This window comes from Sphaeramia orbicularis, chromosome 7 (assembly GCF_902148855.1).
Source record: "Sphaeramia orbicularis chromosome 7, fSphaOr1.1, whole genome shotgun sequence".
NCBI lineage: Eukaryota > Metazoa > Chordata > Actinopteri > Kurtiformes > Apogonidae > Sphaeramia > Sphaeramia orbicularis.
In genome coordinates this window covers 51,872,276-51,895,145 of record NC_043963.1, presented here as the reverse complement: position 1 = coordinate 51,895,145, position 22,870 = coordinate 51,872,276, and the positions used below count along the sequence as shown (strand labels likewise).

General features: G+C 41.4%; 1 protein-coding gene across 3 annotated transcripts; it reads right to left on the bottom strand.

Moving 5' to 3' along the window:
- Nucleotides 1-6: 6 nt before the first annotated feature.
- On the bottom strand, nt 7-21,272 carry tpk2 (thiamin pyrophosphokinase 2). Of its 3 annotated transcripts, none has more exons than XM_030138611.1 (9): nt 20,992-21,272; nt 20,674-20,915; nt 19,368-19,431; nt 19,160-19,290; nt 3,756-3,874; nt 1,469-1,601; nt 1,279-1,375; nt 1,092-1,179; nt 7-383 (listed from the first exon to the last, which is right to left on the bottom strand). In XM_030138611.1, exons 1-8 carry the CDS (start codon nt 21,059-21,061, stop codon nt 1,130-1,132), a joined length of 906 nt encoding a protein of 301 aa, XP_029994471.1. In that variant the 5' UTR covers nt 21,062-21,272; the 3' UTR covers nt 7-383; nt 1,092-1,129. The 3 variants fall into 3 exon arrangements, 2 of the variants coding, with proteins under 2 accessions (XP_029994471.1, XP_029994470.1); XR_003935831.1 differs by having other exon boundaries at nt 9-1,036; nt 1,070-1,179; XM_030138610.1 differs by having other exon boundaries at nt 14-1,179; nt 20,992-21,271.
- Nucleotides 21,273-22,870: the final 1,598 nt, after the last annotated feature.

Below are 22,870 nucleotides of genomic sequence, written 5' to 3'. Positions count from 1 at the left end.
CACTGGTGTGAACACTGTTTTCTTTATACTATTTTATTGACATATGTTTTATCAAGTTGGTGCTTATTCAATGAAGTGACTGTTTTACAAAGTACCTCAGCATATTTCAGTTAAGTCAGACCCATTCTTGTGTCGATTCGGTTTCATGAAGCAAATTCAGTTCATACTTAAAACTCCTCCACTTGGGGCAGCAACTTATCCCCACCCCTAATCTATGGTCACAAGCTGACCAGAGGGAGACCCTAGTGAAGACCCAGGACATGCTGGAGGTATCCTATCTCTCAGCTGGCCTGGGAATGCCTCTTGTGTCCCCCTGGAGGAACTAGAGGAGGTGACTAAGAGGAAAGTCAGGGCATTTCTAATTAGGGTACTGTCCCTGTGACCCGGATAAACAGAGGAAGATGGATGGAAACTCAAGTCGCTTCATTGGTGGACCAAGCCTCAAGATCACCAGCAAGTGGTTGTTGGGCTGCTTTTTTGAAGCCTTGACTTGGTTTTTTCAGTTTGGTAAACAGCTGATTGGTCAGCTGATTAATCAGAAGTTACATGTTCACTACCTCAGAATTTATTTCAAAACTTTTTCATTTCCCCTCTGGGCTTTTTTTTGGAAAACATTCCGTTTTTCATAAACATGTTTTAATGCTAAACTTCAAAATGCACATTAAATATGTGGAAACACCTGTACTGTCTTGCTAATCATCACACTGCAGTTTCACTTGATAAGTGAATGCACCTGATGTAAGCAGTATAAATGTTGGTGTTCTGGAAGCAGTTTTCTGTGCCAAGGGTCGGGTTTGTGACTGTCAAAACACATGGATGGAAAGCAGGCACATGTGAAGTGGTTGTCAGAAGAGCCATTTCAAGAAACTTTTCAAATAACCAGAGGATATGGTTAGATGCTCTGTGAAGGTTTTGGCAGGCTAATAGAGGAACACACCTAAAATTGACAGTGAAGACATCAGAGAAGACATCCCCAAAAGCAATCCACCATGTCATCACTCAACATATCAGCGATCCACTGAACTGTGATATATCTTAGTGAAAATAGATTGTGCAATGCTAAGTGATCCTCAGCCAAAGTAAATGCATTCACGTAGAATGATGCCAGTTCCTCGATGTATCTTCCACTTCATTCTAATGTTTGGTGGAGTCCTGTCACTAATTCCTGATATGATGGCTCTGAAAAAGAAAAGATACAGATACATGAATTGAAACCTCAATATGTCAAAACACTTAAGGTGTTTATCTTGACAAGGGGCTTTGTAGATGACTACAGACCTGTGTCTGGATCAATAAATGAATGCCTGATCAGGAAATCCAAGACTACCATGGCACTATTGGGTTTGAAGTCATCAGTGGCCAACAGTTCTTTCACCTTAATTTGATCAGGAAAAAAAACATCTTAATTGTACTTTAGATCACTTGTATTTAGAAGAACAGTGATTAAGAAGAGGATAAAAATATTCACATTATGAATGGGTAAGAGGCAGAAATCTTGCACTTCTCCATCTCCTATTGTCGGCTTAAAATCCCGAGGAAGCTCTAAATCAAACACAAACTGACTTTCTGCAAACACACCCTCCTCATCTTCATAGGTGTAGCTAGAAAAGAAATGTGAAGAGTTAGCTGGAGGACTGGAAAGGCTTTTTATTCAAGTTTCATAATTCAGTTCAGCGGCGGGTCGGAGCCCCGGTGAGGGTTCAAGGGCGCAAAACAAATCAAAATTAACATTATTAACGCTTCAAATCACATAACATAACATGCTGCACACTTAATACCCCTCGGCCGAATATAGTATAAGATTCTGTTGAAAGTTACTGCCCTATAATTGAGATTTGATTGTTGTTGTGTAAAGATTATTACATACATATTTTTATTTGAAAGCACTGAGATATTATAACTGTACAAGGCCATTTAACCTTGAAAAAGTAGGTCAAGGTCACCTATTTTCAATAAGCTTCTGTTCCATGCCAAGATGCATCCACAGTATAAATTTGGTGCAGATATCTCAATGCATTCTTCAGATGACGCAATTATGTCATTGAATGGACAGACAACAAAATGATTACAATACCCCTTCGGCCGAGGGGTAAAAACTGTATTTTTTGATGGTCATACATTAATAAAATGAATACAATTTAACCTCACTAATGTGAACACTTTCAGAACCAAAGCAAAGAGTTGGGTTTTTTTTCCACCCCTTAGCCAACTTCTGGCTGAAGGGGTATTGTAATGGGCTCTATGCACAGCCCCACAACTTCCTGAACTTCAGGCAGCTCCTTTATTTCCTGTCTTACCTTATTGGACACACTGATTAATCCAGGTGTGCCTGACCACAGCAGTCACAACAAGAAGTAGCAGGCACACCTGGATTAATCAGTGTGTCCAATAACAAAAGACAGGAAATAAAGGAGCTGCTTTAAGTTCAGGAAGTAGTAGGGCTGTACATAAAGCCCATTATTTTGTCGTCTGTCTGTGCATACAATGACATAATCGCATTACCTGAAGAATGCATTGAGATATCGGCATCAAATTTATAATGTGGATGCATCTTGGCATGGAGCAGAAGCCTATTGAAAATAGGTGACCTTGCCCTACTTTTTCAAAGTCAAATGGCCTTGTGCAGTTACAATATCTCAGTACTTTCAAATATAAATATGTATCTAATAAGTTTAAGTCTAATCTAAATTATATGGCAGTAACTTTCAACAGAATCTTAAACTATATTTGGCCTAGGGGTATTAAAAGTGTGCAACACATTGTTAATAAGGCTGGCCTCAGTTACGGCATTGGATTCCAGATAATTTAATATTAGAAACAACAAGATACAGTAGAGGTATAGGCCTGTGTCTGACAACTTGTGATTCACTCAATCACTGGCTGTGCTCTGTGACAACTCAAAGATATTTAATATATACATTACATACTTTATGTGGCTGCCCATTTTTTTCTGGCATGCAGACCCAAATGCTGCTTGAATAGACAGTTAAGACTTCATGACTTGACTTTAGTCTAGTTTTGATTTAACTCCCTTTACCATATAGACCTTCGCAGTAAATGGCGCGTGTGCAGTAGACCCCCCCCACAATACAAGAGTAAGGAGAGCTTTGGGGCACATAAATTTGTAAAGTGGCATATATGTGCACGGGTAGCTCACTAAGTAACACTTCGAACCAAGAGAACACTGGGGTTCAAATCCCAGCAAGCACACTTAAAATATCATTAACATTTTACATATTCAGACATGCGGGGGGGGGGGGGGTTGAAAAAGCAGGTAGGTAAAAACGCCATTGCAGTTGATGAAAGACACATTGTAGACTCCTCTGGTAGGACCTTACAGTGGCTCAAACAGGTATAAATTTCTTTAGTTCACTTATTACAGAGGAAATGGTACACAAACTACACATCAAATACAGCATACACATTAGTATTCAAAATTTGCTGCAAAATTTTGCATCAATATAAACCACATTCAGATCTGCTTCAACAAATTTTTTTTCTTGATCTGGTCATAAGTTAATTGCTTTGATCCTAAACAACAGTTTCAAATAATAAATAACCATCTTTCAGATTGTTTTGGTTTTAATGTAGAAGATGACAATAATTCAGTTACACTAAACTTCTTTTAAAAATTCACCAAAGAAAATTTAACAAGGAAAAATCTAAATTTCTTGTCATTTTCATCTTGTGACTTTAATATGACTTTCATGTCGCCTCTATAATCCTCTTAATAAGAGTATGTGAATCAAACTCACCTTACTGTGTTTACAGGACGAGCCTTTTCAGCAAGAGCTGCTGGCACACATGCTTCTTCATGACATTCTTTGACCAGAGTGTGTTTGACTGTGACTCCAGCAGCGAGACCACCTGCTGCCTTCAAACATACAACATAACACTCAAATATTCACATGTGATCCTCAACTGTAGGGCATTGAAAAAAGACCTGAGATACAGTACATTACATCCCCACACTAGCATTTTGCCAAAGTGATCTCAGAACATTCTTTAAGATAATTTGTCTTTCATTTTTTTTCTTTATCAAGGTTTATTTAATAATAATAATAATAATAATAATAAATAATTTTATTTATAAGCGCCTTTCAAGACACCCAAGGACACTGTACAAGATAAAACAGACAATCCATAAAATACAAATAAATAAATAAATAAAAGAATAATTTATTGGTATTGTAACATGCTTTAACAACAAACAACATATCAACAAACTAGTCCCCACCCCAGTGCAGCTCCGATAGAGGCCAAACATTCTTCCATATAAAAAAGGCAAAGAAATGTATGCATTGGACATATTCACATTCAGCTGCTCAATCAATCAATCAATCAAATTTTATTTATATAATGCCAAATCATAACAAAAGTTATCTCATGACACTTTACATGTAGAGCTGGTCAAAATCAGACTCTCAAGCCAATTTACAGAAACCCAAAAGAATCCTCCAGGAGCAAACATTTCTGACAGGTAACAGTGGCGAGGAAAAACTTCCTTTTAACAGGCAGAAACTTCGAGCAGACCCTGACTCTTGGAGGATGGCCGTCTACCTTGACCAGTTGGGGTTAAAGAGAAAAAGTAAAGGGGAAAGGGGGAGAGAGGGAGAGAGGGAGAGAGAGAGAGACACTAGGGGAGAGGGGGATTAAATTAAAATAAACAGAAAAAAAATACAGGCAAATAAGTCATATGGGTCATGAAATGTTATGCGAGGTCATGCTAGCCCATCTTGTAGCCCATTTTCTATATAGTCAATAAATGGCTGCCCAAAATTTCTGTGTACATCCCCTTGTAGAATATCTTCTTTTTTTCTAGTTTTACGTGATATGTAATATCAGTAACCCACAATTTAAAGGTTTGTGGAATCTTCTGGTGTCATCTGAAAATTGCTGTAATGGCAGATGGCTCGAAAGGTACTCCCAGAACATCTGAGAACGTCTGAGTGTCTGAGTTTTGGACAAAACCAAAACATATGTGAAAGGGTGCCTGGTGATTGTCTACATCGGTTACATGTAGGATCTATGAGGATCAACAATTTAGAGATTTTTCTAAATTAAAATGTTACACTTAAAAGACATTGCACATGACAAATACTGTCCTTTTAACAGCTTTAATGTGCATAACCTTTGTTGGCCTTTTTTTTATGTAGTGAAATAAATTTAGAAAAACACAAATAATACATAATTATTTTATGCTATTTTTCTTTTTTATTGTGTATGTTTTTTATCTTATCCTATGGACCTAATTTTTGTGTCCTTAATAAAGCTTGAATGAATGAATAAATTAATTAAGATAAATATTATCAAAACATAAAAATAAAACAAAAATCATGAATATAAATAAAAATGTCAAAATAAAACACAAATAATAATTTGAATGTATTCACTGAATACAATGAAATGGTCACAACTCCAAAGACCTTTTTTTTCCAACAAGACCTACACATTTCACATTTTTATAACAAAACGAACTTAGATAAAATTCTGCAAAACTGCAATTCTGATGGAACTGGGCTAATTTTAAGATGTTTAAAAAGGTTGCTCGTGGTGCTGCAGTGTTGTACATTTTTACTACACAGACTACACTTTGCCGTAGTTTTATCTACAGGTGAAAAGTAAGCCCACACCACACTCCTTTCTCTCAGCCATACTCTCCTTTCAGACAGACGCAGCCGCAGACTGAACTGTTCCTGGCAGGCTAAAAACAGCTAACTGGAATTGTTGCACTTCTGGTCACATGAGATGGATGGACTAGTTACCCCTTGGCCAACTTCTGGCCAAAGGGGTATTGTAATCATTTTGTCATCCATCTATCTGTCCGTCCTTCCGTCTGTCCATTCAACAACATAATTGCATTATCTGAAGAATGCATTGAGATATCTGCACCAAATTTATATTGTGGATGCATCTTAAGCATGGAGCAGAAGCCTATTGAAAATAGGTGACCTTGACCTACTTTTTCATGATCAAATGGCCTTGTGCAGTTATAATATCTGAGTACTTTCAAATATAAACATGTATGTAATAAGTTTTACACAAAGACAATCTAATCTCAATTATAGGGCAGTAACTTTCAAGAGAATCTTACACTATATTTGGCCAAGGGGTATTAAAATTGCACAGCATGTTATGTTTAAATTTTATGCTGCCGGGAGGTGTGTGTCGGTACAAAACCTTGAAGTAAGTTACCCTACAATTTTCAGGCATGACACAAGCACTTTTATTTTACGTTAATTAATTAATATCGATACTCTATTAGTGTAATCGATCCTCAAATGGGTAGTCTTTGAGTATCAAAACCACAGAATCGATACACCTACCACTAATAGAGATACACTTTATGCTCCATTCCACTGTGCTAAATGCCATTATCACCACACATTGCCATAGCTAATGGCTCATCTGTGATGGCAAATAGCAAGGATGACAACCCCAATGGGACAACTCTGTCTAATTACCTCAGAGAAGTGGGAAAAACGGGGACAGACTATTAGTAGTTCTAACAGCTGCCACGGGAGATGGGTATAAAACCTCCATGAAATAAATTTTGACCCAAAACCAAATCTTTTGAGGGTATCTATATTATAAAAGCCAAGTGGCCTCTGTGTGTGTGCATATGTGTCTGCTTGATAATTGCCTTTTGGAGTACTTGTGTATTTTGGGTCAAGGATTGGACAGGCGAAAACTGGTCACTGATACGCCCAGTACTTTTTGAGTTTTGAAAATTACAATGGGCTTACAGGTGGTCTGCAGAGGAGTCCATTTAGTCACAAATGGGGGGGGGGGGTCCGGATCAACGGAACCAGTAGGACACAATGGGAGAATCGGGTCCTGTTGTGATCTGACACTAACAAGGTTGGTCTGGTTCTTACTGTGGTCCGGTTCCACTCCGCTGTTCCCCAGTCAGATCCGGCTCATTAACATCCCCCTCCAGGATTTGCCAGTTTCAGCCATTATTTCGGATATGTTTTGATTTGGAGATTTCTGGTGGAGCTGATAGGCAAGGATTCTTACAGCTTTTTCACCTGACTCATAAGTTTTGCTCTGTGTTTTCAGAAAAAGATTTTCAATACACCTGGTTGAAAGAAGATTAAACTCGGTCTGGAGGGCTGGTCTACATTTAAATAAGGCATTAGATGGGGTAACTGCAAGAACAGCGTCGAGATCCAAAATATTATTTGTTAGTTGTTCCAGTTTTGAAATGTAATTTTTCCTAACTTGAGAAATGTATGAAATAATTTGGCCTCTGAGATATACCTTCATTGTTTCCCAAACTGTGGAGGTAGGCATTTCTGGAGTCTGATTATGCTTGAGAAAAAAGGCTATTTCCCATGGTATAAACTTAAATTTTTCATCAGAAAGTAGCAATGAATTTAGATGCCAAAGTCAATAGTTAGTGTGTCACATTGGTATACGTAAAGTCAATAGTAAAGGAGCATGATCAGAGATTATGATCACTTGATATTCACACTTTGTGATCAATGAAAGGAGTCTCTTGTCCAAAAAGTAATAGTCTATTTGTGAATAAGTCTTATGGACAGGAGAAAAAAAAATGAGTATCATTTCAAAGTAGGGTTTAAAAAGCACCATGCATCATATATGCCATTTGCTAGAAGAAATGATTGGATGGTTTGGGCAGATTTAGATACTGAGATGGATTTAGGCGAGCTGCAATCCAAAGTAGGAGATAATGTATAGTTCATGTCTCCACCCTAGATAAGATAGTGTGTATCTATGTCTGAAAGCTGGGAGAAAAAAAATTAAGAAAAAAATAATTATCGTCCTAATTTGGAGCGTAAACATTTGTTAGGATGAGTTGAGTACGATACTCTGCCTACTACTACATACTGGCCTGTGGGACTTGTTTCAACCTTAGATACAACAAATGGGACATATTTGTTTATAAGAATGGCTACCCCTCTGGATTTATGGTGAAAGTTGGAGTGATATGACGGGCCAATCCACCCTCCTCTAAGTTGGAAGTGGTCAGAAGCTCACAGATTTGTTTCCTGTAGATGGGCTATTCAAACATTAAGATTTTATAGATAAGACCTTTTTTACGTTTAACTGGGTGGTTTAAAGATTTAACATTCCCATTTGCAAATGTCACATGACAACCAACTGATGCCCTTGAAATTCTTAATGTAGTCATTGTCTTATTGTAAGTGGGGAAAATGTTTAGTGTCATACAGCTGGACATAGAAAATTACTTTAAGAGTACCAACATAACTCCGAACAGAAATAATATAAAACACAGACTAACAAAATACACAAAAATAAACAATGGATACTGTCAAAGGAAATTAAAAAAAAAGAACACAACTGTTGAAGCAAGTACAACAATTCCCAAACCCCAATCACTCATCTGAACAGAGTGAATCCCACACCCCTCGCAAAGGTATCTACACATTGAAGTGCTAGGAGGGTTAATATTACAGTAACTGTGTAACAGTAAGGCAAGGCAAGTTTATTTGTATAGCACATTTCAGCAACAAGGCAATTCAAGGTGATTAAAAACAGCAAGTAAGAAAACAACACATAAAAAAAATAAAATAAAAACACATATATTAAAGTAAGAGTTGCAGTGCAGAGTTTCAAAAGAGAATATGAAATTTAAAAAGTCAAAAGCCTTTTAGTCAAAGGCAGCAGTGAACAGGTGAGTCTTTAACTTTGACTTAAAAGAACTCAGACTCTCAGCAGACCTGATATTTTCTGGTAGTTTGTTCCAGATATAGGGAGCAAAGAAACTGAACGCTGATTCTCCATGTTTAGTTCTGACTTTTGGAACACAGAGCAGACCTGCACCACATGACCTGAGTGGTCTGGATGGTTCATACTGGACTAGAAGGTCTCTGATGTATTTTGAGCCTAAACCATTCAGTGCTTTATATGCTCAGCAAGAGAATTTTAAAGTCTATTCTCTGAGAGACAGGGAGCCAGTGTAGAGACCTGAGAACTGGACTGATGTGGTCCACTCTCTTGGTCTTAGTGAGGACTCGAGCAGCAGCATTCTGGATCAGTTGCAGTTGTCGGATAGACTTTTTAGGCAGACCAGAGAAGATACTGTTACAGTAGTCAACTCGACTAAAGATAAATGCATGGACAAGTTTTTCAAGGTCCTGCTGCAACATCAGTTCTTTAATCCTAGAAATGTTCTTGAGGTGATAGTAAGCTGACTTTGTAATTGTTTGTATGTGGTTTTTAAAATTCAGGTCTGAATCCATGACAACACCCAAATTCCTGGCCTGGTCTGAGGTTTTTAACTGAAGTGACTGGAGCTGAATACTGATTTTAAGACGCTCCTCCTTGGGTCCAAAAACAACTACCTCAGTTTTTTCTCTGTTTAACTGAAGAAAATTATGGCCCATCCATTCAGATATTTGCTCCATGCATTTACCCAGTGCTTGTATGGGGCTATGGTCACCTGGGGACATTGAAATGTAGAGCTGTGTGTCATCTGCATAGTTATGGTAGTCTATTTTGTTTTTTTCTATAATCTGAGCAAGTGGAAGCATGTAGATGTTGAACAGAAGGGGCCCCAGGATGGAGCCTTGAGGGACTCCACATGTAATTTTGGTCTGCTCAGATTTAAAGTTACATATTGACACAAAATAATCCCTGCCCTTTAAGTAGGATGCAAACCAATCAAGAACTGTGCCAGATAGTCCCACCCAATTTTCCAGTCGATCAAGTAATATATCACGGTCGACTGTGTCGAATGCAGCACTGAGGTCCAATAACACTAAAACTGAAGATCTGCCATGATCTGTGTTAAAGCGAATGTCATTAGATACTTTGAGCAGAGCTGTCTCAGTGCTGTGATGTGGTCTAAAACCTCACTGAAAGACGTTTAAGCAGCTGTTGACTGTTAAGAAGTAATTTAGCTGTTGGGACACAGCCTTTTCAATGATTTTACCTAAAAAAGGAAGATTTGATATTGGCCTGTAGTTGTTCATTGAGGTCTTTTCTAGATTGTTCTTTTTTAGGAGCGGCTTAATAACAGCTGTTTTCAGGGTCTGCGGGAAGACTCCTGAGCTTAGAGACACGTTTACAATCTGTAACAGGTCAGATGCCATGACGTGTGAAACTTTTTTGAAAAAAATCTGTGGGTAAAACATCTAGACAGCAGTAGGAAGAGCTCAGTTGGTGTAGAATGTCCTCCAGATTTTTGTCACTGATTGGATTAAACTGCGTCAGGGTGTTTAAATGGTTTTTAGACAGCACAGATTGAGGAATTCACGGCCTGTCTAATATGCTGAATTTTCTCTGTAAAGAACAAAGCAAAGTCATTGCAGGCCCTGGCAGAGTGAAGTTCAGGTGCTATTGACACAGGGGGATTTGTTAGTCTGTCAACAGTAGAAAACAGTGCTCGAGCATTATTTTTATTTCTGGTGATAATGTTTGAGAAGAAAGACTGCCTTGCATTCCTCAGCTGTAGGTTGTAAGTGTGAAGTTTCTCTTTGTAGATGTCAAAATGAATCTGGAGATTTGATTTTCACCACCTGCGTTCAGCTTTCCGACACTCTTTTTTCATTTTTCACTGCCATGGCATTTCTCCATGGAGGTCTTTTCTTGCTAGAGACAACCTTCAACTTAATGGGAGCAATGGCGTCTATCACATTTAACATTTTAGAATTAAAGTTATTCACTAGCTCATTGAAACCATCCGGCGCCTCAGGAGGGGAAAGCAGTGCGCCACCAACACTGTTTACAGTGGAAGTGGGGAGCTGCTGACCTCGACTGTGGATGTTGTCGGACGGTAGAAGGAATACTTCGAGGATGTCCTCAATCCCACTGCCACGTCTTCCATAGAGGAAGCAGAGGCTGAGGTCTCAGAGGTGGACTCGTCCATCACCCAAGCTGAAGTCACCGAGGTGGTTGGCAAGCTCCTCGGTGGCAGGGCACCGGGGGTGGATGAGATTCGCCCTGAGTACCTCAAGTCTCTGGATGTGCAGGGACTGTCTTGGTTGACACGTCTCTGTAACATCGCGTGGCGGTCGAGGACAGTACCTCTGGATTGGCAGACCGGGGTGGTGGTTCCCCTTTTTAAGAAGGGGGACCGGAGGATGTGCTCTAACTACAGGGGGATCACACTCCTCAGCCTCCCGGGGAAGGTCTATTCCAGGGTACTGGAGAGGAGGATCCGATCGATAGTCGAACCTTGGATCCAGGAGGAGCAATGCGGTTTTCGTCCTGGTCGTGAAACGCTGGACCAGCTCTATACTCTCCATCGGGTGCTCGAGGGTTCGTGGGAGTTCGCCCAACCAGTCCACATGTGTTTTGTGGATCTGGAGAAGGCGTTCAACCGTGTCCCTCGTGGTATCCTGTGGGGGGTGCTTCGGGAGTATGGGGTCCGGGGCCCTTTGCTAAGGGCAGTCCGGTCCTTGTATGACCGAAGCAGGAGTCTGGTTCGCATTGCCGGCAGTAAGTCAGACCTGTTCCAGGTGCATGTTGGACTCCGGCAGGGCTGCCCTTTGTCACCGGTTCTGTTCATAATTTTTATGGACAGAATTTCTAGGCGCAGCCAAGGGCCAGAGGGGGTCCAGTTTGGGGACCACAGGATTTCATCTCTGCTTTTTGCAGATGACGTTGTCCTGTTGGCCTCATCAAACCTGGACCTTCAGCGTGCCCTGGGGTGGTTTGCAGCCGAGTGTGAAACAAGCGGGATGAGGATCAGCACCTCCAAATCTGAGGCCATGGTTCTCGACCGAAAAAAGGTGGTCTGCCCTCTCCAGGTCGGTGGGGAGTCTTTGCCCCAAGTGGAGGAGTTTAAGTATCTCGGGGTCTTGTTCACGAGTGAGGGAAGGATGGAGCGTGAGATTGACAGACGGATCAGTGCAGCGTCTGCAGTGATGCAGTCGCTGTACCGGTCGGTTGTGGTAAAGAAGGAGCTGAGCCGAGAGGTGAAGCTCTCGATTTACCGGTCAATCTACGTTCCTACCATCACCTATGGTCATGATCTTTGGGTCATGACCGAAAGGACAAGATCCCGGATACAAGCGGTCGAAATGAGTTTCCTTCGCAGGGTGGCTGGGCGCACCCTTAGGGATAGGGTGAGGAGCTCAGTCACCAGGGAGGAGCTCAGAGTAAAACCACTGCTCCTCCGCCTTGAGAGGGGCCAGCTGAGGTGGCTCGGGCACCTGTTTCGGATGCCTCCTGGACGCCCCCCTGGGGAGGTGTTCCGGGCATGTCCCACCGGGAGGAGACCTCGGGGAAGACCCAGGACACGTTGGAGAGACTATGTCTCTCGGCTGGCCTGGGAACGCCTCAGGGTCCCCCCAGAAGAGCTGGAGGAAGTGTCTGGGGAGAGGGAAGTCTGGGCATCCCTGCTTAGACTGTTACCCCCGCGACCCGGCCCCGGACAAGCGGAAGATAATGGATGGATGGATGGACTAGCTCATTGACTGAACCACAAGGCAGGGTTGCTGTAGAAGAAAAAAGTACATTAAACATTTCACTGGTGTTTTCAGTAATGCATCGCTTCTTGATAACTTCTCTCTGATTACTTGTCTGCACAGAGATAGAACTCTCAAAGAAAACACAACAGTGATCAGACAGGGCCACATTGCTCACAACAACCTTGTGTATGTTTAAACCCTTGGAGATAAGCAGGTCCAGAGTGTGCCCCCTGTTATGTGTGGGTTTTGACACATGCTGACTCAGCCCAAAGCTGTCAAGAGTACAGTAAAGTTCTTTAGCCCCTCTGTCCTGGGGGTTGTCAACATGGATGTTAAAATCACCAACAATGATTATACAGTCATATTCAGTACAGATTATGGACAGCAGTTCATTAAAATCATCGAAAAAGTCTGCACAGTATTTAGGTGGCCTGTAGACATTTACCAATTTGGCTCGAGAGGAGGACTTCAGCTGAAGAGCCACATATTCGAAAGTAGAAAAATTACTGAAAGATAATTTTTTAAATTGGAAAGAGTTTTTGAATAAAACTGCTACTCCCCCTCCTCTCCGATTTACTCTGGCCTCACTAATAAAACTATAGTTGGGAAGGTTGACTCAATGAGAACAGCTGTGCTGTTGTTTTGATCCAACCAAGTCTCAGTTAAAAACATAAAATCAAGGTTGTGTTCCATGATAAAATCATTGATTAAAAATGTTTTTCCAGCCAACGATCTGATGTTCAGTAAAGCAAGTCTTAATGTCATAGGAGCATCCGCTATAATTGTTGGGACAGACTGTGATTCACAGGGAATGTTAAGTTTCTAGTGCCATCACTTTTGTGCCCCCAGTTTCTCAGCACATTCACCTTTGTTCTTCTGTGACCAATCAAGACAGGAATTTTGTAAACTGAAAGCATACAGGGCCCCAGCTTGGCCTGGGACGACTCATGACTGCTGGTAATTCTGCAACCTGGACCCAGGGCGCATCAGTTGGTATGAGTCTTTGGAGTCTGTGTTGGAGGTGGTGGAGGGGCAGGGGGGGGCTGGGCGGTGAGTCTTTGGAGCCTGTGTTGGAGGTGGTGGAGGGGTGGGGGGGGCTCGGCGACGAGTCTTTGGAGCCTGTATTGGAGGTGGTGGCGGTCGACGTGGAGTGCTTATAGGGGAGAAGATAGGAGAGGGACGGGGGGTACATCTTAGTCCAGCATTGACCAGCTCCTTCATCTGGTCAGTGAACTCCAAGTGGGGTGAGGAGGGAGAGAGTGAGGGTAAGGAGGAGAGAGACCTGGTGGGGGTTTCAGGGGGTGAGGCAGGTGGACTGTCAAAGGTGCTGTGGTTGTTGAGGGGGATGGAGGCCTGTGGAGACCCCACCACTTCTTGACTCTGACACCTCTTTGGCTCAGAGCACTCCTTAAAGTCCTTGGCAGAGGTGACTGATGGGTGACGCAGGAAGTAAAATAGATTAGATGCCAACAATTTTACTCCTGGCTTGTTCAGGAAAAGTCTATTCCCTTTGAAAAGGTGTCTTTGCTCCCAAAAGATGTGGAAGTGTTCAATAAAATTCACTGGGTAGGCAGTACAAGCAGTAGCAAGCCACTTATTTAGAGCCCACAGCCTGCTGAATCTCTCCCCTGCATATCTGACTGGTGGTATAGGTCTGCTGATAAACACACCTGCTTTCACAGAGCTCACTGTATTCAGCAACTCGGTGAAGTCCTGTTTTGACACTTCAGACTGTTGTTTAGCAACATCATTCCACTCTACGTGTATTATGATGTTCCTCACAGTTGGGTGTTCAGCCACGATACTCAGAATCTTTTCAGTCATGTTGGAGACCACATCCTTGGGGAGGCAGATTACTTTGGTGTTTTTACTGCATACCCTCTGTACGTCTCTAATAGTATTGTCACCCACAATCAAAATTTGAGGCCCAGGCTTTAGCTTTCCCTGTAGCCTTTTACTGTTCGACATGCTATCAGTCCTTACCCCGCCGTCTGAGGATGGATGGTCTGATGGAAATTCAGGGTCCTTCATCAGTGAACAATATCTGTTCTGCAGTTCAGTGCTTGATTGTTTTGAAGGTTTGTTGCTCATCCTCCCTTGTACAGTTTTCCACAGCTGTGTCCTTCCAGGTACGGGGGTTGAGGAGGCACTTTGCCTGGGAGGGAGTGCAGGCCAGCCGATCTCATCACATACCTCAGCTCGCTGTGCTCTGCCTATTAAACGTCCTCCCATTACCCATGGAAATGATTTGTTCTTTGGCTTTGCTCCAAGGTGGTTCCAGGGAGGACTACTATTTGTAGATTTATTAAACAGAAAAGAGTCTACCTGTTTCATGGTAGCTTTGTCTGTGCTTGTTAGCCGTGTGTTAGCCAGCCCTTGTCCACTAATTTGAGCCAGGGGTAAGGTGGTGTCATTTCCACCTAGTCCGTTTACCTCCACATTAACTTTTAGGCGGTGAATTTTAGTCTCCAGCTCGGCAATTTTCTCCAGAAGTTTGTCGAAGTCGTCTGCAGATAGTGGAGGCATCTTGAAGCTAATTAGCTTAGCTGAGCACTGTCTTTCCAAGTCAAGTGGTACAGGCCTGTGCTGTTGACAGCCCACGGTAAAGAAGCACTGAGGTGGTCATAAAACAGTGAAAAATGGCAAAAAAAAAGTCCTTTGTCTTTCAACAAGTATGTCTCTGCTCATTGAAGAATATCAGAGACCTTCTGTCTGCAACTTTTAGTCCAAAATAAGAAAAAAAATCATCAAAAGAATGTAAGTGAAGCAGGGAGCAAGCAGCAAAGCGTCTGCACTGCAACAAAGCAGGAAGTAGAAAAAACACCAACTCTGTTCATAGTAGGGCTGGGCAATATGGAAAAAAATCATATCAGGATAATTTTTTCGTACATATCAGACAATATGGATATGTACTGTGATAGAAATCAAATCATTATTTCTTGTCAAGCTTAAATTTTCCGTTACTCATAAATTACTTGTGAAGACATCAGAGAGAGAGAGAGAGAGAGAGAGAGAGAGAGATACATATGTTGCGGTACTTATGGAGAAGTCCCTCCCTCTGCCCTTAGAATTACCCCCCCCTTCGCTGTGATGCATTATTCCCCCGTAGTGTGTTATTATTTTTTATTATTGTGTATTATTGCTCTGTAGTATTTTATTATGTGTTTTTTATGTTATATCAGATTAAATTAAATCAGATTATGTCAGGTTTCTTTGCTAATTTTAGAGTTTTGAATTATTCTTTATTTTAACTTCTAAGAAATTCTTATATTTGAAGGGGTTTTTTTATGCCCTATTTTAGTACTGTACAAATGTGATAACTTTTGAAGTTGTTATTGGCATCGCTTGCTTCACATTGTTAGACTCTCAGCATAATTTCCTAAATCATATTTTTTTCAGGCCATTTCCAATTATGCAAAATGAAGAAGCAGTGTGAACAATTTGGAGGAACATATGACTTCAGCAATTATGCTATGAGGCTAACAATTTTACTTCTTTATGTCTTATAGTCTGTCTAATACATTTTTTATTTTTAAAGGATAATGATGATTAATGACCTCGTAATACTCTTAGCAAAGTAGGTTGTTCTGGTGATGGTCTTCCAATCTATGCCAGAAGCGTTAACCTAGCATTCATGTTTTTGGTAATGGTGGAAACTGGGGGAAACCCATATGGCATGGGGAGAAAATGGAGTATCCACACAGTAAAAAATATGTATTGTTTATCTCCTGTGTGAAACTTTTGGAACTCAGTTACATGCAAAATTTTCAACCAAGTTGAAACATTTTCAACACGCCCAGTGGCATATCCATTCACTGCCTTGTGCAAATTTGCCATTTTTCAGTTTGTGCATTGACTTCCTATGCAACCATGTTGTGCAAGAAATTGGCATTGTGTTTGGTCTGAACATTGAAATGCTTCACAGGATGAGGGGAGCTGGAGGATCACAAATTCATTTCAAATTCAAATTAGTTTTATCAAAATTATGATAAAACACAAAAGTACAAAACAGCTTCTAACTAAACCAACAAATCACAAGTAAATGACCCTTCACCAACCATCTCCCCTCTTAGTTACTGTTAATACACTTATCAAGCTTTGACATACAGCATGTCAAAGAGATATCAAAAAGCAAACTACTGGATTTTTTTGCATGAACAGTCATGACATAAGAGGTTCACATAAAGAACTGTAAGGTAAGATGCTAAGAAATGTTAGCTTATTTAGCACACAGTTGTTAGCAAATAAACAATGCTGGGCAAGCTATTCAAGTTACCTTGACACCCACCTAGTTAGCTGAGTGTTATATGAGGCTGAATAAATGCTGTACAACACCTCTACGAGACATTGGTAAGACTGCTTCAGGGCTCGTGACTGCGACTGAATTACGGTCGCATGCGCCTGAGAATTTCGGTAGTGCGACTGTTTTTGAGATTATGATCGCACGGTGCGCCAATAAAAAACTGAGCGAAAATTAATACGTGCGCCTAGAATAATGGCTGCAGAAGTAACTCGTCAGCTGAAAATAAACAAGCTCCACGCCCCGCTGACTGAAGCGGAAAATCTAGTCCCCGCCCCCTCGCGTGCGCATGCGGCATAAACAAAAGGATCAAATAACTCCACCGACGTTTGAAACAATCTCCTGACTTCAGGCGTGGTGTAGACCACAGCGACTAAGGGTATGTTTACACGGCAACACTCCGCAAAGATTTCTCCTTTGCGTTATAAAATCATTCCGCGTTAAGACGCCGCCGCTATGATAACGATCTGCGTTAACATGAGTCCGCGAGGACGGCTGAATACGCTGTAGTGGCCATGCCAGACCAGTAGCTGGCGATGTAGAGCTGTAGTGAAACAGTGGTGGTAAAACAGGCGCCTGCGCACAAACAATTTCCGGTTTAGACAGCCTTTAAATGAGGAGAAGAAGAAGAGGAGGAGGCGGACAACACTATTTACAAACAACAATGGCGAGTGGTCGTACAAAGACGCAGGACTTCTTTGTCTGGACAGACGAGCTGAGCACAGTTAGCAGCATGTATGTTGTTCTGAAACCGGCCATTGTTGTTGTGGTTGTTCCTTCTTTTTCTGCAGCTTTATTGTGTCATAGAGGCTGGCAAACCAGCTTGGAGGCGCATTACCGCCACCAACTGGCCCGGAGTGGGTTAACTGGCGGTTCTTGGCTGCGCGCGCATGCGGTGACGTCATATTTTATCCCGGAACGCTCCGACTCGCGTTAACACGGAGCTGGAATGCGGAGCGTATCGATAACGTTCCACCCTGGACCCTGGTATCAAAAGTTTCTGGATTCAGGCACTCTAGGCACCGTTTCCATGTTAACAGAAGGCTAATCCGCGATGAAATCTTCCCGGAGTCGACTGAATCCAACGCCGTGTAAACGGCCCCTAAGGGCCTTTAGGCCATGAAATAAAAAAGTTGGTTGTTGCAAATAATGGTGTGATTCGTCTTTCTTCTCCAAGAACCAACTAAAGTATATACCACACATTGACAATTGTTTTGCACCTGTGTCAATGTAAGCTTTTTCTTTCATACTCTATTCAAATACTTTATTCTAGGTTGTTAACATTGCTTAAATACATATAGGAATATTACTTGGTATGGCCAAGAGTTTTGCTTGTTCTCCAAATTTTTTATATAATAGTGGTGCGCCTAGATTTTAGCCTGTGCTCCTAACTTTTTAGGGTTAGGAGCACAGTGCTCCTAGGTCAAAAAGTTAATTTTGAGCCCTGCTGCTTTCAGTCAAGTTTTTCATTGTTTGCTTAGGTAGCTAATTTTAACTAGCATTTCACATTTCATATTATTGGCATTAAAGAAGGACAGATGACAAAAGTCTGAATTGCGTGTGTTTGTGTGTGTGTGTATATATATATATATATATATATATATATATATATAGATATATAGCTATAAACACAATACACACACACACAGAGGATGTGATTTGGGGGGGGGGGGTTATGTCTCCCTACTCTGGTTTTTACATCCCTACTTCTGCTGAATAAATTTAATCCTCGGGGGGACAACCCTGTCAATGATTAATTACCAACTGAAATAACAGGCAGGTTGTGACTGAGTTTTCTTACATTTTTAGCCTACATTGCTGGCACTAACTTTCACCTCAACAGAACTGTCGGCAGTCTCGGAATTCATGAACGTCCCCATGCACATAAATACACTGTACTCCCATTCGCCATAAATCTTCTGTCTGTCTGTCTGTCTGTCTGTCTCTCTCTCTCTCTCTCTCTCTCTATATATATATATATATATATATATATATATATATATATATATATATATATATATATATATATATACACACACACTTTTTTTGGACAGATTGCACCCTTTATTTGTTTATTTATTTACTTATTTACTATATTCATTTATAAATGACTAAATATATAAATGTTGGCCATTGCATTCACACACCACTTCAATGTTTACTCGTTCTGAAAGCTTGTCAGGTGTCCAGGTGCTTAATTGGAGTTGCATTAGGTGTTTTTGGGAGGAGCTTAGTAGAAAGCTCAATTCAACATCCATGATGAACCAACGACAGCTGTCAATGGCAACATCTTGTTTTCTTCCAGAATGGGTCAGATGACAGGGCTTCCATAAATTAGGGAAGCATACATAATAACTGATAGAATCAATCAGGCAGCAAATGCATGTCTCTGCACCATCATTTATCAGCATTTCATCTCTTTGTTGAATTATGACAGTGTGTTGTGTGTCCTCACCATGTTGTCCAGTAGTCCGGGGTATGTCTGCTTCGTGGCAGAGCGCCGTGCCAACCACATGCTAACCTCCCCACTTTCATTGACAGTGTAGCCATTCACGTGGACTCCGTAGCGCTTCACCCCAAACAGACCTGTAGGACATGTTATCATCAGATCGTACAGTGTTCATTAAAGTGCTTCTGGAGCTGCTACTGAAACCGTCTCTTACTTGTAGCTGCTCTTTCCATCCACATCACAGGAGTGTCAAAGAATGTGGGCATCACGCTGTACTTCTAGAAGAACAGAATAAAAGGAGGGAATCTCACTGATGGGGACTCAATAATCAGTCTGACACTGCTCCCATTCAAACTGATTTCCACTGAGGCACATTTGGGTAGAGCCAGTCACAACCATTTCTATTATATAGGGTAAAACTCCTCTACAGTTAAACATCTGCACCAAGTGCAAACACCAGGATGACAGACAGAGTCTAGTTTCGACCAACTCGATATGTAAAGCGTCATGAGATAACTTTTGCTACGATTTGGCGCTATATAAATAAAATTCGATTTGATTTGACATTTGACTGTTTGAATAAATGGTGTGAAACTGTAACAGATTACATACATTGCCATAAGCACAAATGAGTACAAAATGAGTACAAAATGCTTGAGACACATGACAAACATTACTGCAGATTAGCTCTCACAATATCAGAAACTTAGCATTGGTCAATGAATTATATGGGACAACTCGAACCAATACAAAATAAATAAACTTACACAAATGCATTCATCCACTGCTTATCATAATTTCTACATCCTTATCCTTACAGTGAATTCCACTCTGAACTTAAAAAAAAAAAAGAGCTAACAAAACATAGCACCCTAATGCATCTCACAGATCTATCGCTCTCTACTTGTGTCTCTTGGAGGAGCAGTGAAACACTAAATAACTGAACTAAATAGCAAGGCTAGAACAGCTATCCTAAAACATCCACAAAAATCAGCCTTTTCACATCTTGTCCATGCAAATTATTAGCAGCAGCAACACAAAAACCTGACCTCAGGCCTGTCAGAATCCATGCCACTTTTATGTCACTGTAAACAGAGATTAACAGTAACAATAATAAATAATATAAATAATAAAGTAGTTCAGATTAAAAATGTACTTGAATGCTTCTGTAAAATGAATAAAAATTATTGGACAGGAACATTTAACTCCAAAATTAATTTTGATACTTGTATATTTTACCTTAAAAGTGTGTTTTTCAAAGAAAAACTAGGCGTATTACTTGGAGTGAAACGTAATAGTACAGTATAGATTTAATAATATATTTCCTTCAATTGAAGGAAATGGTTTTTAACACTCATTTGGTGCATGAATCTCAGTTTCGGTCTGAGCCGTTCACACAGAAATCTGGTACAGTATTAGGCACTTTTACTAAAAAGTTTTTGGACAGACAATCAAAAAACAGATGTGAAAAGTGTATCAGAACTACGGCTGGCTGCATGGACGTGGCCTCGGTGTCTCACCTCGTCCCTCCATCCTCGTAAGCACCTCAGAGATGTCTCCTGCCTCATGGACCGCAGCATAGCATCCACAGCCTCAGACCTCCGTCCATACGAATCCAGACTTGGACACAGGGACACGACGCCATCTTGCGGTGCTTTGAACACCTCTGGATACCGGGTTAACTGTGAAACAACATGAGGGGGAATCCAACCGACCTGTACCCTATCTATTTCAAAACGGGAGCAGACAGCACGGCATGAGCCTGCAGAGGACAAGAAGGAGCAGACTTATAGGACACAATACACAAACACATCAAACATAAAGTGTCCCAGTAGTACCTGGTAAATAAAAGTTATTCATTCGGCGGAGGAGTTGGAGTACTTTTTCTGACCAGGCATGGTTGGCCATTTGCAACACCAGTACGTCCACAAAACACACTACACAAACTAAAACACTAACCGACTCTGAGTTCAAGAACTGTCCAAGTCAACAAAAATCATTCGGTTCGATTACCACGTAACAACATGATCCACTGTCAAAACTACCCATATTATTGATATCATACGTGACCATAATTGAAGACAATGCGCATGCCCATTTGACTTGGTTCCCGTTCTTCTTCTTTGGTTTTGATGGCGCCCGGGACTCGATTTAACATGTACATTACCGCCACCTACCGGACTGGAGTATGGTACAGTTATGCCGCGTTTCCACTACGTGGGGCCAGCTCGACTCAGCTCGACTCGGCTCGGCTCGACTCGACTCGGTATTCCTGGAGACCGCTTCCAAAGATACTACCGACTGTACAGTACCTGGACGTCATAGAGATGCGGCGCGTTACTTCCGTGTCGTCTGTTCAGAGAGTTGCTGAAAACTCGCTCGCTGCGTGTTGTCTCGTCTGAATTTTTACGTCGGCCACTAAAGACTGAATCTCTTCGACCGACCATGGTGTACTTTTGGGCTGTTATCATGTGGATTAATGTACCGCTATATTTACTGTCCACTTCCGCATCTGTTTTTTTTGTAAAATGGCGGGTCACAAAGAGAACTCTCTGACCAGTCAGTGGTCTGCAGTGTTTATACGTCACAGTTTAGTATCTGGTCCCCAGTCCTGGAACCTCGGCGGAGGTGATAACAAAAGAGTAGTACCGGGTACCAGATTCCAGGTCCTTTTTCGTAATGGAAACGCAAAAAGGCCGAGCCGAGTTGAGTCGAGCCGATACCACGCAGTGGAAACGGGATATTAGTTAGCAGGGGAAAAAAATAAAAATACCAGACAGACAGACAGACAGACAGACAGACAGACAGACAGACAGACAGACAGACAGATAGATAGATAGATAGATAGATAGATAGATACTTTATTGATCCTTTGCAGGAAATTGTTAGGTTATGACAGGACCAAAAAAAAACAAAAACACTGACCCATCCCAACAGACAACCAATATTAGAGACACAAGGTAAGAAGTGATTAAAAAAAGAATTAAAACAAACAAACAAACAAACAAAAAAAAACAGGACAAAACACCTGTACGTATGCACAGCATACAATAATTTATTGCTCAGCAATATTAAAAAGTCTAGTGGCTGCTGTCTGGAAGGACCTCCTGCTGCGTTCAGTCCCTCGGTCCAGGACTGAGGGGTCTGAAGGTGCTCTCCCTGAACACCTCAAGATGGTGAAGTGGGTGAGATGCATTACTTAAAATAGAGTTTAGTTTCCAGAGCATTCTCACCATAGCCACCTGCTGAACTGTGTCCAGTTCAGTCCTGATGATGGAGCTCGCTTTCTTAATAAGTTTGTTAAGTCTGTTCCTATCTGAAATGTGAGCTCCCTCTCTCCAGCCAGCACACCACACCAAAGAACAGGACACCAGCCACCACAGTCTGGTAGAAGCTGCACAGAAGAGGCTTGGAGATGTTAAACAACCTTAATCTCCATAGAAAATAAAGTCTGCTTTGTCCCATCTTGTGCAGATTCTCCATGTGACAGGACCAGTCCAACTTGTTGTCCAGCTGGACTCCCAGGTACCTGTAATTGGAGACAACTTCCACTTCTGCATTGTGGATGGTGACTGTGGACTGGTGTGACCTAAGCCACCTTTAGCTCAACATTTCTGAGACCAAGGACATGGTTTTGGAGAAAGATGTCCAAACTGGTGCCAAAGTCCCTGACCAGGCCCCTGTACCCCTCCTCCCCATGTCTTCTGATACAACCAA

What these genes read in the sequence shown, in the direction of transcription:
- tpk2 (XM_030138611.1), bottom strand. Translation starts at nt 21,061, where the DNA reads ATGGCCAACCATGCCTGGTCAGAAAAAGTACTCCAACTCCTCCGCCGA. An exon ending in GAATAACTTTTATTTACCAG is followed by an intron (nt 20,916 to 20,991) that starts GTACTACTGGGA and finishes TGTCCTCTGCAG; the next exon opens with GCTCATGCCGTGCTGTCTGC. An exon ending in GCCTCTTACCCATTCATAAT is followed by an intron (nt 1,376 to 1,468) that starts GTGAATATTTTT and finishes GATCAAATTAAG; the next exon opens with GTGAAAGAACTGTTGGCCAC.